General features: G+C 40.2%; 1 protein-coding gene across 1 annotated transcript in view; it reads right to left on the bottom strand.

Moving 5' to 3' along the window:
• Positions 1–5827, bottom strand: part of CD2AP (CD2 associated protein) — a 151254-nt gene extending 145427 nt beyond the window's left edge. The window contains exon 1 of the mRNA XM_050789018.1: positions 5180–5827. Coding sequence (XP_050644975.1) covers positions 5180–5183 — 4 coding nt within the window. The 5' untranslated portion in view covers positions 5184–5827. The remainder of the gene's footprint in view (positions 1–5179) is intronic.
• Positions 5828–12608: the final 6781 nt, after the last annotated feature.

The raw sequence follows: 12608 nt of genomic DNA, 5'->3' as shown, positions 1-12608 counted from the left end.
CCTGTGACTAGGTTTTCAAGGCCTACTGCCAGACCCCATTTCCTCCCTTTTCCCCCAGGATGCCAGTCTGAATCTCTACCTAGCGCCTGGTACCAGCCACCATTCCACTCCCAAACATACATGTACACACTGCACTTTGCCAAACATATCCCTGATGCTGACAAGCTGACTGTAGGCACATATAGACTTCCATCCAGACTTCCCAAACTAGTGCTCTGTCCCCTCCCCCATCTAGAAAGACTTACTGTCTGACTGCTGAGATAATTTGGTCCCTAAATCCTGCTTGTGTTAAATCTGAATAGCAGTCAGCGCATGTACAACTAAGCAGTAACAGCTCCATCATAACGATTACCCAATTTACCTAAATTTCAATCACATCTTACTAGTTTTTATTTGCTCTTTCTTTTCTGAATGTAAAATCTGAAACCTTTCAGATCTTTCACAACTTGCTTCATCAGTTTACCTAAGAAACAGGTCTGCAGCTCCACCCGATTCTCACCCAAATGAAAAATCATTATACTTTTTTCTCTACCTAGCTGCAAGCCCTTGACACAATGATAATTTTTTATATACATTAAAGTAAGCATTTTTATCATTCAAAATATATTTAACAACAGGGAATGATAATCTCTGACAGAGGAGGATTCTCTGACAGATCTGGATTATGAATAAACAAAAATGTAGCACTTTGGGTTTTATAACTATTTATTTTAAATGCCTTAAAAATTAGATTTTAGTTAATATTATGTCATTTTAGTTTGCAAATCCCTCAATCAGAAAGGTACACGCTGGGCATGGTGGCTCACACCTATAATCCCAGTACTTTGGGAGGCTGAGGCGGGCAGATCACGAGGTCAGGAGATCCAGACCATCCTGGCCGACACGGTGAAACCCATCTCTACTAAAAACACAAAAAATTAACCAGGCGCGGTGGTACATGCCCCTAGTCCCAGCTACTCGGGAAGCTGAAGCAGACTTGCTCGAACCCGGGAGGCAGAGGTTGCAGTGAGCCAAGATCGCGCCACTGCACTCCAGCCTGGGCGACAGAGCAAGACTCTATCTCAAAAAAAAAAAAAAAAAAAAAAAAAGTACAAAGCAAACTTCCAGCTCATTTCTACAGGAAACCATGAAATATTATAAAGGTGAATTTTCAGCCTTAATGTGATTTTACAAAATTTAAACTACTCAAATTTTGAAACCTCAAAAAAAAATCTGATGAGTACTTAAATAAGGAAAAGAATTACTACATTTGCCAGTGATTCAACTTTGAAACAAAAATTTCCTAATATTCTTTTTTCATGCTCTGGAGTAGTTTAATTGAAGTAAATCCTGATACAGAAAGATGAACCATTAGCAGGCAATTTCCATTTGCAACTACTTATCTGTACAAATCAAGATTTTATCCAGGCCAGGTACAGTGCTTCGGCTGTAATCCCAGCACTTTGGGAAGCCAAAGCAGGTGAATTGCTTGAGGCCAAGAGTTTGAGACTAGCCTGGGCAAGATAGGGAGAGCCCGTATCTACAAAAAAATTTAAAACTAGGCCAGAGTTGGTGGTGCGCACCTGTAGCCCTGGCTACCTGGGAAGCAGAGGCATGAGTTTGAGGTTGCAGTGAGCTATGATCACGCCACTGAACTCCAGCCTGGGTAACACAGCAAGACCCTGTCTCTAAAAATAAGTAAATAAATAACATATAAATAAAAAATTTTAAAATATTTTCTCCAAACAGTACAACAAAGTAACATAAAGAAATCACTCTATTATAGAAGTGCATATATCATCTAAACCAACTGCAAAATTTGTCTATTAAAACCACCACGAGGCCAGGCACAGTGGCTCATGCTTATAATCCCAGCACTTTGGGAGACTGAGGTGGGCGGATCACCTGAGGTTAGGTGTTCAAGACCAGCCTGACCAACATGGTGAAACCCTGTCTCTACTAAAAATGCAAAAATTAGGTGGGCGTGGTGGCACACACCTGTAATCCAGCTACTCGAGATGCTGAGACAGGAGAATCGCTTGAACCCAAGAGGCGGAGGTTGCAGTGAGCTGAGATCACACCACTGCACTCCAGCCTGAGCAACAGAGCAAGACTCCATCTCGGGGGGCGGGGGGGACATGACTGATATGTTTTATATACGTGAGCTTATAAAATAAACTAAAAAGTTCACCACCTTATCTAAAATCATTAAAAAGAAATTCTGCCCTTAGAAATCTGCTTAATATTTTAAAAATAAAAATTCACAAATATTCCTTTTTCGGGCTCTAGAAACGCTGACACTTTGTGCCATTTGCTTTCTGCCTAATTCTGCTTCAAAATGCCAATCTGTATTTTTGGAATAAGAAAAATAAGCATTGCCTATCTGTCTCCCTAGAGCTCTTCCCTAATTCTTTCACACAGAATACCTCAAATTTCTCAACAGGCACTTTACCACATTTAACAAAGGTAGACACTAAAAACATTACTTTAACATAAAATTCAAATAAGTCTACTAGTAGTCATCCCACTTAAGAGTTTTTCCTAAGCAACTGAAGTTCTTACCAATAATGGACTTTGGCACAGTACCTCCAACACTGAAAAAAGTATCTGCATGATTTCTGTAAGGTTATGTCACATAAAATTCAATTTCTGCATTAGTGCAATATCATCTCATCTCACTGGTCCTTTATTTAAAGAAAATATCCTACTTCTAACAAAGGTTAAAAATTGAGGATTTTTTTTTCCAAGTTGGTACAAGAATTAGGGAAATCATTTGAAAATGAAAATAACCACCAGCACTGGCAATGTTCTAAGCACTTTACAAGTAGTAACTTACTCAATCCTCCTAACCACCTATGAGGCTGATATTTTATTCCATTTATAGATTAAGAAACTGAAGCACAGGGAAGTGATGCGCTCAGTCACACAGCTAGTAGGCAGAAGAGAATTTGACCTCAAGTAGTCTCCGTCCAGAGCCCATGCTTTTCACTCTCTAGCTGTACCACCTAAGCATAAGAACCACCACTTAATAGGCATCCAAGTTATCATACACCAAAAAATTTAATATTTTTTCATTTTGTGACAAATTAGATAAAACATCATGTAAATATTTTAGGCTGCATTTAAAATCGTAAGGAAAAAGGATGGCTGATAAAACCAAATAAAATGAGATTTATATTAAAGAGCAAACTCCTTTTAAGTGAGCTTGAGAATTTTATTATTACATGACCAATAAACTTAAAGAATACACTGATATGGAAATGTTTCACAAACACTTCACAAAAACTTCACCACAAATGCCCTAAGTAATATACCCTCAAAACACATTCTAAGTAGTCGAAAGTATACCAACATTGATATCCAAGTCTATACGAAAACAGCTAAACAGAACACAACAAATAAATCACAAAGAAAAAGCCTCTGGACAATCAAAACAGGTATTCCAATGTCCAAGTATTGGTACACAATTATTTTTCTCAAGAGGCGACTTCACATATTAAGTAAGGGCGTACTCATTTTTCTCCTATGCAGAATCACAAACCTGAACATGATTTCCACAATTCTAAAAAAAGTAAGAAAAGGAAAGATGACGGGGACACTAATCAGTTACAAGCACATCCAATAGCAAAGCAAAAAAAAAAAAAAGTACTTAAATAATTTCAAAATGCAAACAAATATTTAGAATTTAGCTCAACAGCCCTATACGCAAAACAAGATTGCATCCCCAGGTCATCCAAAGAAGTTTAATTTTATTCTGCATCCCATTTAAGACAGAGAAGAACTGTATATTTAATTTTAGTATTATCTTAATCCAAAGCGGTTAAAGTGATTTTATAATTTCATGCTTAAAAGAATACGCCCACAATTACCCTGCAAGCTCAACTAATCAATTATAAAATAATTCATTTGAAAATTCCAAATAGCAAATGTTTTATTTCACTGTTTTTGAGCTCAAGAGCACTTTGAGTATAAATGTTACCTGAAAGCAGGAGGGAAGTGCAGGAGAGAACTTAAAATTAGGTAAGTCTAAGAAAACAGAGGATAGCTAGGCGAGTGTCTGTAAACAATATGCTCAAAACATCCCCCACAAAGCAAAGTGTGGACAGAGGGTGCCACATCAGCAGTAGTCTGTAATCGTCCTGCTTCTAAATCATTTGTTAGTTACATGAATTATTCATTTCGGTAATGGTTTGTTGATATGAAGCAGCACCAACACTCAAATGCAAAAAGTGATTGGGTCCTCCTGATCCGCTCTACAAAAATCAAACTTGGGTTTACTCTTACAGAACACTCTCTGCCTTATAGTGACAGAGCGTGTTTTGATTTTTTTCAAGCTATCCTTTTTTAAGTTGCTTTTAATTTTTAAAGGATTGAGGGAGTTAATGCCTAGCCCACACTGAACTTCGTTATCAAAAGAATTGTTACACCACTTAACAAAATTCCTTTTCAACCCGGACTGCCACACATTCTGCCTTCTCCAACTTCAAACAAAACTATAAAGCGCATAGTAAATAACATGTATTTTTCTCTCCTCCGGCAAGGAAGTCTAACTCCAAACAGGAAACTGCTCCTCAAAGGATCCAACCCTGAAGTTCAAACCCAGTCCTCGGGAGCAGACTGCATGCTTAAGTGCCAACACACTTGCCTAGGTAGAACCCGAGTAAAACAAATAAGCTTTCTTGTCCTTAAGGCACCCCTTGCGAGTTTTAGCAGGAAAAAAAAAAGTTTTTGAACAAATTTCTCTCTCTCCTTAAATGTATACAAAGCCTCGCAGAAAATAAAGAAGTTGAAAGTGCTACTTTATCAAGTTTTTCGATCGCCCTCCCCCATTCCACGAGGAGGGGGAGGGAAGGAAGGGGATGAGGAAGGGAGGGAAGGTCAGGTCCGATTTTAGCTGGGCAAGGGGTTAGGAGAGGAGGCCAAGCGCCCCCGCCCCACATTCCGCACCTTTCTGGTGAACAGGAAAAGAGGCGGAGAAGGGAGCGCGAGGGAAAGCACCCCCCAGCTCTCCCACCAGTTTCTCCGTGAGAAGAGCAAGGTGGAAGGCAGGGCGAGAAGGGGCGGTGGGGAGAATGAAGAGGGTGGGATGCTGCCGCTCAGGGGCTGACCGCCGTTGCCTCCCCATAAGGCCGAGAAAGGGCACAACCTCCCCGGATCTGGAAGGTCCGGACGGGCGACTGGAAGCGCCCGAGTCTCTTACCCATGCTGGGGGCTCTCGCGGGGAGAAGCCGACGTCTGCTCCTCCTCCTCCTCCTCCGGTGGCTCGCGCGGCCGCTCCCGCGGCTGGAGGCGGGACCCGCGCTCCGCGCTAGCCCCTCCTGAGCTCAGGCGGGGCGAAGACTCGCCTCCATCCGCCCGCAGCGCTCTCCTGCCAGTCCCTTCAGCGCGGCCCGCCAGGCAGAGGCAGAGGCGGCGACAGCTCCTCACCCCTGGCCTCCACAGAAGCCACGGCGGCGGGAGGGCCCTCCCCCGCCCGCCCAGACCGCGGTTTTCCCACCCTGGCAAATCCCGTAGTGGGGAGGAACCCGCCGGTTCGCCCAGGCCCTCGGCTCCAACCGCGAGCGCCCGCCCAGCCTCGGAGCCCGCCCCTCGCCTCTTAGCACCCGCAGTTTAAAAAAGCGACACCGTAGACTAAGGTGGAGACCCAGACAGAGGCCGAGAAGGTGCGGGGAACTGGGCCCGGGAGGAGGCAAATCTCGCGAGAACGCCCTCGTTCTCCCCGCCCCACCCCGCCCCGTCGCGTTAGGGCTCTCTCCGGGACCCCCAGGCTGGTGCCAGGTGCGGTGACGTCACGGCCGGGGGTCGTGCGCCGCCCGCGTCCAGGTGCAGCGAGCGGATGAGGAAGCGGTGCAGAGAAGGTTGGGCTGGCTTTCCCCCCGGAGGCTCGGAACAGCTTGGGCGGGCGTTGGGTCTGGTTTGTCGCTTCAGACGGATCAAAAGGTTTCTGCTAACAGGCAAAGTTGCCCCACTTTCTGCGGCGGCGACGCGTTGTTACTTTCTGCAGCGAAGCAGCCTCTGGAGGACCTTAAACGGAAAAGGCGGAGAGGAGGGCGAGCGCGCTTCATTTCGACCTTTAAGGGAGGCCCAGATGCTGCCAGGACCCTCAGTCTACCTTGCGAAGTTACTTACGGATCAGAAGCATTTGGTCTTCGTCGGGAGGGGGAGAAACCTAGGCATCAGATAAATTCTGTTTCACAGAAATAAATTACTGGATTCCTTTAGTCTCTTGTCAGCTGAAGGCAACTTTATCTAATTTTCTTTATTTCTTTTTAAAGTATAATTTGAGTTGTTGCTTGATCGAGAGAAAAATAGGCATCATGATTTGAAATATTGCCAGCATTTTTTTTCTAGCGTGAATGTGAAGGAGGGCATAGGATTATTATAATCAGTCAAACATGAGTCTGGGAGTTACGAAGAAGTATAATTATTTCAGCAAGCTTTATTTCCCCCTCCTGTTTAAATAGACCCAATTTCCAGGACAGATGTGTGTGAGCGTTTGTTGAACGCCAACTATTGTGCCTAGTGCTTTTTGAAGAAATTATGTAATTCTCAGGCATCCAGCACTGCAACTGACTTGCCCTTTGGAACCAGGCAGACATGGATTCTTGAAACTCAACACAGCCATTTACTTTTTGTGGGACCTTGGATAAATTAACCTGGCTGAACTTCAATTTCTTGAGTATGTTGAAACCAATCTTGCAATGCAGAGCACAGTGGCCCGTAGTAGTAACCTTGTACGTATCCATTACCACTATTTCCTTTTGCCATCTTTTAATTCTAATACTTCTCAAAAGGTTGCATGTGGTAATTTTATAACAAGAATGATCAAACTCACAAACAGCAGCCAAAAAGGAGAAAAGAAAAAAGTTTAATATACTCACCTAAACAAGATTACATTGACATCATGGAACATGTGCCTTTTTTAGGTAACAAATATGTGTTGAGCATTGCGTTCTTTGTCCCCTACCAAGCGAAAAAAAAAAAAGCTGAAGTACAGCGCTAATCCTCAGGGACTTTGCATTCTACTGGGGGGGTGAGATACGAACACAAAGTTAATAGTATGAGGTAGTGAGAGTCAAATGCTTGAGAATCTAAAGGAAAACGAATTACTGTGGGCAAAGCAAGCTGTAAAGAGAAGATGTGAGTTGAACGAAAGCTCGGAGAAGGCAATAATTCAGTCTGGAGGAGTCCTAGAACTGAGAAGTAGAGGTGGATATGCAGAGTATTTCTGAGTCTTTAAGAAATGTGTGTGGCTCAAGCAGCCCATAAGGAAGGCCATTTATGCTTTGGAAGAATGAGGCTGGTGATGGGCTAAGAAGAATTTATGAAAGGACACAAAAATATAAGCTATTGGAAGCACATACATAGGTAGTAAATTCAAGGCCCAGAGACCTTAAGGTTCTAGAGACTTTAAATTTCCAGATCTCTAGAATCCTTAATATTTAAAGAAGAAAGGCCAATGAATAGAATGGAAAAGAGGCTAAGTAAAACAGAAGGGGGAATAAAGACTATCAGATTTAATAATAAGGGCATCTTTGAAAATATAATTTCAGCATATATATAATAGAATATGTAATATATAACTACATATTCAGAATATATATATATTAGAAAATTCAGATTAAAGATTTTATCAATTGAATGATAAGGAAGTGGAGGCCACAGGTAAGGTAGATATTTTCTGAGAAGTCAGGTGACATGATCTGACAACATGATAAAACGTTTACAATCATTTCTGTCCTAGAAATTCCGGGATCTTCACACTTGTAATCCCAGCAATTTGGGAGGCCAAGGGAGGAGGATCACTTGAGCCCAGGAGTTTTAGAGACCAGCCTGGGCAATATAGCAAGACTCCATCTCTACAAAAAAAAAAAAAAAAATAAATAAAAAATTAGCCCACATGTGGTGGCACAGGCCTGTGGTCTCAACTACTTGGGAGGCTGAAGTGAGAGGATCACCTGAGTCCAGGGAAGTTGAGGCTGCAGTGAATTGTGATCCTGCCACTGCACTCCATTCAGCCTGGGTGACAGAGTGAGACCCTGTCTCAAAGAAAAAAAAAAAAATTCTAGGATCTGTTACTGCCATAATAAACGTATTTTACAAGTTTAAAACTTAAATTCACTTTGCAAATTCAGAGGCATTATCCTCTGAGGTAATGATGAGATGTTGAATCATAGAAATTGGAAGCATTAGGGACCAGAACCCCTAAGAATTGGTTGAGAAAACTGAAGTAAAGCTAAGAAGTAATCGCAATCCCAAATTTAATGTTGTTTTCCAAAGACAAAGCTAAAGGAAATTCTAACAGAAGAATGAAATCTAGAAATTTACTTTTAAACTTACAAAATGGCACGTAAAAATACCTTCTACACTTTTGAGTGCTATGCAATATTAGTTATTAATTATTCCGTTAAGCTCTTTTCATCTTTTAAATCTTACCTTCTCAGCTATAAGAGGCCTTCAAGGTATGACAGTATATTTTATACGTTTTTATATGGCTAGCACTGTCTGCAGCTCAAAACATTGCGTTCCCTGGCAATAATTATTAGTTGAATGAGAGAAAATATGGTGAGAAGATAATTTCTACTTACCACATATATTAAATTTAAATTCCTTTAATCTAAAAACAAATTATCTTTTACTTTTCCCTTTATTTTATTGTTACCTTTATGCTAGATTAGGTTTGTTTCCATCTATCTGTCCTTATTCTTTGTATTCCAGTACAAATGGACTGACACCACTCTAATCATTCACTTTTTTTCTGCCAAGTACTGAACATGTTGATCTGACATCAAGGAGAACATTACAGTTTCTGTGTGAATGACACAATTTCAGACCAACGTAATTCATGCTAAACTGCCATGATTTCTTCCTGAAGTTTTCTTAGAAATGTATCTGAAGATATCTATATTTTAAAAAATCATCTGCCTTCTTTCCTTTTGGTAAAAACTATTATAACCATGAAGATTATGCTAAAGAAAAATACATGTTAACTGAATTGTATTATTTTTAAACCACTCATTTAGCTAAAATCTTGTAACTAATTCTTTTTTGTTTCTTTGTTTTCATTCAAAAGTACTAGGTTTCCTGGGAAGTTTTCTTACTGCTACCTTGTTTTGGCCTGGCTAATTTACTGTAAACTTAAGCCCAAATTACATCGATGTGTAACCTGAATTTTAAAAATCATTCTTTAGAAAACAATTGCTGGAAATAATAACCTCAATCAGAATGCCTATACTGTGAGATCATTGAAGCTGAAAAATCCCCCAGCTCAAACTGGTGGCCCATTCAGCTTGCAACAAAATCCTGTTCCTCTGCTAGCAACTTGGGGGATGTCCTCAGGCCTATGACCACTCTAAGCACTTTTCATTATTGCATAATAGGAAAGAGTTTAATTAAAAACATGATGACCCATCTAAATGAATTACTACTTGCCAACTGCAAGGACCTTTTTAATGGTGTTATTTGCACTTTATTCAGACGCTAGTGTCATAGGCCTTTAAAGGGAATCTCTTTCAAGAAGTATTACTCCTCCCAAATATTAAAGCTAGCTCCTTTTGAAGGGTCACATATTTTAAGTAATCTCAAATAACAAATACATTTGCATTTTCAAATATCAGGCAGTTAAATTATACGCATGGTGTTATGTAAATAATTTCCAGTCATGAGTACACATTTATTCAACTCAACAGATGTTTTCCTGATCACCCATTACAAATGAGCAGCTTCTGGATCATAAATATAGAGACAGAAAATAAAGTCCTTGGCCTTAAAAGACAAAGGACTGGGGAACCTGTCCAAGGTACATTGGAATTCCCAGTAAGGACAAGGAAGGGTAGTCAGGTAGCCAGGACAACAGGCAGGTATACAATCAAAAGCCCAGGTTGGGCGTGGTGGCTCACACCTGTAATCTCAATACTTTGGGAGGGCGAGGCAGGCGGATCACCTGAGGTCAGGAGTTCAAGACCAGCCTGGCCAACATGGTGAAACCCTATTTCTCTACTAAAAATAGAAAAAGTAGCTGGGTGTGGTGGCGGGTGCCTGTAATCCCAGCTACTTGGGAGGCTGAGGCAGGAGAGTTACTTGAACCTGGGAAGCAGAGGTTGCAGCTAGCCAAGATCGTGCCACTGCACTCCAGCCTGGGTGGCAGAGTAAGACTCCATCTCAAAAAAAAAAAAGCCCAGGATGTCTTTGAGGGGCTCTGAGACCACACTCCAATATGGAGAGCCCTGTGTGCCAGGGAAGTAATTTGACGTCTTGTCCTAGAAGTAAGAGGCAATTAATGAAGTATTTTAAGTAGGCAACTGATTTGCTTTTCCAGCTACATCCACGGTCATAGAAAAAAATGCATACAAGTCACAAAAAATGAGGTACCAAAAAATTTGGTTAAATAAGCATTAAGCACCCACTACCCTAAAATAATTAGTAAATATGTATTTTTACTAATATAATAAATGTTTAAACTAATATAATATACAAGGGATTTCATATGACACTGGGAGAGATTCATTGCAACAAACACAAACTCTGCCTTCAAGGAATGTGATTTCCAGCTAAGAAGGCTAAGATATACTCAACTATTTTAACTTGCACTTATTTAAATAAAATGTACCTTATTGAGGAGAAACGGCATTTAGAATCAACATGGCACAGACCAATAAACTGGGCAAATTTTCAATTTAGTAATTAATTTGCAGTATTCTTATTTGAATCTCTGCAAATTTTTTGTTACATAAATTTTTAATTTCTAATTTTTGTGGGTACATAGTAGGTGTATAGATTTATGGGGTACCTGATATATTTTTATATAGCCATACAGTGCATAATAATCACATCAGGGTAAATGGGATATTCATCACCTCAAATATTTATCCATTCTTTGTGTTGCAAACAATTCAATTATATTATTTTAGCAATCTTAAGATGTGTAATAAATTATTGTTGACTGTGCTCTCCCTGTTATTCTATTTAATCATACTCATTCTATCTAACTATATTTTTGTACCCGTTAACCATTCCCACTCTCTCCACCCCTGCCCAGCCTCTTGTAACCATCATTCTACACTCTATGAGTTCAATTGTTTTAAATTTTTTACCTCCCACAAATAAGTGAGAACATGCAAAGTTTGTCTTTCTGTTCCTGGCTTATTTCACTTAGCATGACGACTTCCAGTTCCATTCATGTTTTTGCAGATGACAGGATTCCATTCTTTTCTATGACTGAATAGTACTCCATTGTGTATAGGTACCACATTTTCTTTATCCATTCATCTGTTGATGGACACTTAGGTTGATTCCAAATATTAGCTCTTGTGAATAGTGCTGCAATAAACATGAGAGAACAGATATCTTTTTGATATAAGATTCCCTTTCTTTTGGGTATATGCTTAGCAGTAGAATTGCTGGATCATATGGTAGTTCTATTTTTAGTTTTATGAGGAATCTCCAAAACTGTTCTTCATAGTGGCTATACTATTTTACATTCCCACCAACAGTGTACAAAGGTTCTCTTTTCTCCACATTCTCATCAGCATTTGTCATTACTTGTCTTTTAGATAAAAGCCATTTTAACTGGGGTGAGATGATATCTCACTGTAGTTTTCATTTGCATTTCTCTGATGATCAATGATGTTGAGCATATTTTCATATACCTGTTTGCCTTTTTTTGTTTTTTTTTTGAGATGGAGTTTTGCTCTTGTTGCTCAGGCTGGAGTGCAATGGCATAACCTTGGCTCACCACAACCTCCACCTCCCAGGTTCAAGCGATTCTCCTGCCTCAGTCTCCCAAGTAGCTGGGATTACAGGAATGCGTCACCATGCCCAGCTAATTTTTGTATTTTTATTAGAGACAGGGTTTCTCCATATTGGTCAGGCTGGTCTTGAACTCCTAACCTCAGGTGATCCGCCCACCTCAGCCTCCCAAAGTGTTGGGGTTACAGGTGTGAGCCACTGCAGCCGGCCTCCTGTTTGCCATTTTTATGTCTTCTTTTGAGAAATGTCTATTCAGATCTTTTGCCCATTTTTAATCAAATTATTAAATTTTTCTGTAGAGTTATTTAAGCTCTTTATATACTGTAGTTATTTATCCCTTGTCAGGCAGATAGTTTGCAAATATTTTCTCCCATTCTGTGGGTTGCCTCTTCACTTTGTTGATTGTTTCTTTTGCAGGGCAGACACTCTTTAAACATGATGTAATCCCATTTGCCACTTTTGCTTTGGTTTCCTGTGCTTGTGAGGGTACTAATCAAGAAATCTTCGCCCAGTCCAATGTCCTAAAAAGTTTCTCCCAATGTTTTCTTTTTGTAGTTTCATAGGTTCAGGTCTTAGAAATTTAAATCTTTACTCCATTTTGATTTGATTTTTGTGTATGGCAACGGATGGGGTCTAGTTTCATTCTTGTACATATGGGTATCCAGTTTTCCCAGCACTATTTATTGAAAAAACCATTCTTTCCCCAAAGTATGTTCTTGGCACCTTTGTTGAAAATGAGTTCACTGTAGATGTATGGATTAATTTCTATGTTCTCTATTTTATTCCATTGGTCTATGTGTCTGTTTTTATGCCAGTGCCATGCTGTTTTGGTTAGTATGGCTCTGTAGTATAATTTGAAGTCACGTAATGTAATGCCTCCA

The sequence above is a fragment of the Macaca thibetana genome, chromosome 4 (assembly GCF_024542745.1).
Source record: "Macaca thibetana thibetana isolate TM-01 chromosome 4, ASM2454274v1, whole genome shotgun sequence".
Classification (NCBI taxonomy): Eukaryota; Metazoa; Chordata; class Mammalia; order Primates; family Cercopithecidae; genus Macaca; species Macaca thibetana.
Note: the sequence above shows the minus strand (reverse complement) of the source record. Positions and strands in the feature narration are given on the sequence as shown.